Source organism: Olea europaea, unplaced genomic scaffold, assembly GCF_002742605.1.
Source record: "Olea europaea var. sylvestris unplaced genomic scaffold, O_europaea_v1 scaffold2138, whole genome shotgun sequence".
Taxonomy (NCBI): Eukaryota; Viridiplantae; Streptophyta; class Magnoliopsida; order Lamiales; family Oleaceae; genus Olea; species Olea europaea.
The window spans coordinates 41,382-45,590 of NW_019239351.1; the positions used below are offsets into that span (position 1 = coordinate 41,382).

The following is a 4,209-nucleotide window of genomic DNA, read 5'->3' on the forward strand; positions in this document are numbered from 1 at the left end:
TAATCATTTGAGGTTCGTCGTGTCGCATGGGGGAAATTTTGTTCATGCGGATGACGAATGGAAGTGGAGAGGGGACAAAACTACCTCCATTTTGGTGCCAAGAAGTATTACTGTAGCCGAACTTATGTTAAGGCTGCAGGAGAAACTTGGTATTCTTGATCCCCGCGCTCAAATTGAATTGAAGTTCAAAGTCCCTAACTTGAATATAGCTCCGGCTGAAATATGCAACAATGAAGACTTAAATTGGTACGTATCAGTGCATAAGGAAAGTGCTATCTGCGTTACTGTTTTGGAATCCGATCTCCCAAGTGTTGACATGGGAAGGGATGCAAATTTTGAAGATCCTTCGTTTGCCGCGGTAGATGTTCTGCCAAATGTGGAACATGATTTCGTGAATCGAATGCATAATGTCTCAAACAATAATGCACTTGAAACACATTAGTATGATAACGGGAGTGCACTATTAGATGAGAACTTGGATAACCCATCACCTAGTTTAGAGGCTGCTAATTCTGTTGACGTCGAGGACGAGCACTCTTTGTCACATTCGAACGATTCGGATGGATATGAATTTATGAGAACTGTGACTACATCCGATCTTGCCGAAAAGGAAATATTCTTCAGCAAGAAAGAGTTGTACTCAAAAATTCGTGCACTTGCTTTGAAAAACAAGTTCCAATTTCGGGTGAGCCGGTCAAGCATGAAGATGTTAACCGTTGTATGCGCCGACCGCAGTTGCAAGTGGATGTTACGTGCTTCTACTGTGAGGCAGTCTGCAATCTTTGTGATCCGTAAATTCAATAATGTGCACACATGTTCCATCGATTTTCGCAGTAATGCGCATCGACATGTGACGAGTGATGTAATTGCCAAGCATATTTTCGAAAAATTGGATAATCCGAACCGATCGTATGATCCGAGCACTATTGCACGTGACATGAACGTGAGCTCGGTGTCCAAATAAGTTACAGCAAGGCACGTAGGGGAAAGGTGGCTGCTTTACATATGTTGCATGGGACACCGGAGGACAGTTTTCAGAAATTATCTTCATACTGTCAGGTATTAGGTGAGAATAACCCGGGGACGGTAACCCACATCGAACTTGATTCGCACGATAGATTCCATTACTTCTTCCTAGCTTTTGGTGCAAGCATTCGTGGTTACATACAGTACTTGAGGCCCATTGTTTGCGTTGACGGTAGTCACTTGAAAGGTCCATACAAGGGTACACTTTTACTGACAACTGCCCAAGATGCCAACAAACAGATTTATCCCTTAGCGTGGGGGATTGTGGATTCCGAAACTAACCGATCTTGGATGTGGTTTATGTCTAACTTGAAAGATCTTATAGGAGACTCAGATGAACTTGTATTTGTTTTGGACAACAAAAGAAGTATCGAAAGAGCTATTACTCACTTATTTCCTTTGTCTCATCATTGTTGTTGTATGTGGCATGTGGAGAAGAACCTAATTCGGCGGCACTTTAACGCAAGTTCAATATTCTTGTTCAAACGAGCTGCTACAACTTATAGGGTCGAAGAGTTCGAACGACTAATGGGACAGATTCGTAGGGTGAGTGAAAGATGTTACAGGTATTTGGAGAAAGCCGGTTTTTCATTCTGGTCACGAGCACTATTCATGGGAGACCGATACAACATTATGACAAACAACAACGCAGAATCATTGAACTCAATGTTGAGACATGCTCGTTCGTTGCCAATCACGTGTTTGGTTGAGCACATTCGTAAAACAATGCAGAGGTGGTTTTACGAACGTCGAAGCAATGCAACCGCATGCAGTACTATATTATCGTCGAGGATGGAGAACGAGTTACAAAAAACATTTGAAGCTGGTACTAGGCTTCGAGCCCATGAGTTGACAAACAGCTTGACCCAGGTTGGAATATCCAACGATATGGAGATAGTGGACTTCTCCGATAACACATGCACATGTCGTGAGTTTCAACTAAATCGTATGCCATGTGCTTATGCAACTCGTGGTGCTACCCTGAGTGGTAAGTCATTATACGATCTATGCTCTCCGTACTATACATCGGAATACTGGGGGGTGCCTATATGGAAGTCATATATCCCGTTACACGGGAAGTGGATTGGGTTGTTCCAAATGAAATCCTAGGCACTCATATTTTGCCACCGACTGTACGTCGTCCTCCAGGTAGACCACCGACGCGACGTAAGCGAGATAGATACAAGTCCACTTCCCAACTGAGGAAATATACTCGATGTGGGAGACTTGGTCATAACCGGACCACATGTTCGAACCCTATTGTATCACAAGCCACTTGAAGAAGCGTGATGTGTAAAAGTGATTGTCAAATGTAATCCCCGAAAAACTTAATTTAAATATGCATTGTACATTCCTAACTTATTTTATGAATCTGTTATTATTATCGTATGCCAGTGCAAATTTGGTCGTTATGTTCCGCAAGCAAAGTACCGATCATTACAGTTCCATTATCACGAATGAGATGAATACCATTTTCGTACTATAAACTTAGCCGATCATAGAAGTTTCATTAGCTTTGACTGACAGTTTGTCGAATTGGAAAATTGATTTTCATGAGACCATACTGAACAAACAAAACACCAACATTACGTCTCGACAGTTCATATGTCGTTCCCGACAGATACTCTCTGTAATTCTCAACAGTTGGGAACAACAGCGGCTTGAAAACCTACACTACTGCGGTTGCCTATTATGGAGATGCAGTTTCTGCACGTATCCAGAGAACGTGACCAAAATCATCCATACCACAAAATACGAAACATATTTTCCTACAGAAGGGCCATTTATTGCACACTTGCACTGCTTTTGACAATGTAAGAAGCTTCCCCACTTTCCCCATCAGACTCGTCTGAGCTAATGACAATTACTTCTGGAGGTGGAACATGAGCCACCCACTCGTTCAAGTCGGACGGTGACTTGACCGGACCCCTAACCTCGAAGACTTGATCGACAACCCTGTTCGGTGACTTAGATTCTGCACTTGACACGTCATCGACCTCGGCACCATGCTGTTCAACTCTTACATCCTCATCGTCTGACAACAAAACGATGGGAAATTCAGCGGATGAACCCAATATGGGTGGATGCATATTGGAGTTGAATGTTTCATTGCCAGAGGTGGATGAACCCATTATCTCGTATCAACTACCTGTTTCAAAATGGAAGCCTCAGAACAGCTTTAATGACATATGAAATGTAATTTGATAGACAATGCTTGTAATGCATTCATTATGATAGTATAAATGTATTGGAAATACTTGTTACTTGCAAAAAATCAGAAACGTATAATATCTACAATAGCATGTTACACTAACACACTTGTATTGGACAATCCCACCATTTTCAATTATCGAAACGCAACGAACTTATAAAATTGAATGGCCCGCCTAGTTGAACTGTCGGGCCCGACAGATGTTTTCTTCCTTCTCGACAATTGACGAAAACGTTCATTGCAGTAAAAATCGTATAATTTCAAATTTTGGTAAACTGCAGAATAAATGAAGATTAATAAATAGAAGTAGCTCTTTCTTACCACAATGTTGTTCAACTACATTGAAAGTGTCACAATGATCTGTACGTAAGTTCAAAGTGGCACAATACCTTGGCACCAAAATTGATTGTAAGCAACAATGGTCTCCTGGTATTTATAATCATCCTGACAGGAGGAAGTAATTACTTCATTTACCTACCCAACCACCAAGTTCAATCTCTAAATAAATTTGAAAAGCAATTGGTGTGATGGTTAATATAATAAGTGTACCTTTATCCCCCATTGTACCATCATTACTATAACATTGGCAGAGACTAAAATACTTCAATGATGTGTAAAATTCATGTTATCTGGTTGCTTGCAAGAAATTACTTCTCATTTGCCTGCTTCTTAGTTGCACCATGGTTGCAATGGTACAGTTTCTCACAAAACCCTCTCATCATGTTAACCCACATAATAACATACGAAGGACAAAGGAATATACATAAACTCATTCGTCAATTAGTTGTACCATGGAAGTCATGACTTTGGCACTTTTAATGGGTCCTCATCTTAATCCAATCTACAGTTTACTAAGGAACTACGACATTCAAGCCCGCTATCTACTCGTAAATGGATATTCGTAAAACGTACGCATACATAATTTTTGGCGCAATACAATGTACGAGCGTTGACGAACATTGAATGAAGGC

General features: G+C 41.0%; 1 protein-coding gene across 1 annotated transcript; it reads left to right on the forward strand.

Moving 5' to 3' along the window:
• The first annotated feature begins 1,005 nt into the window (after positions 1-1,005).
• On the forward strand, positions 1,006-2,756 carry LOC111380410. The gene is made up of 2 exons (XM_023003969.1): positions 1,006-2,014; positions 2,671-2,756. The coding sequence occupies exons 1-2, from the start codon at positions 1,006-1,008 to the stop codon at positions 2,754-2,756; spliced, it is 1,095 nt and encodes a 364-aa protein (XP_022859737.1).
• Positions 2,757-4,209: the final 1,453 nt, after the last annotated feature.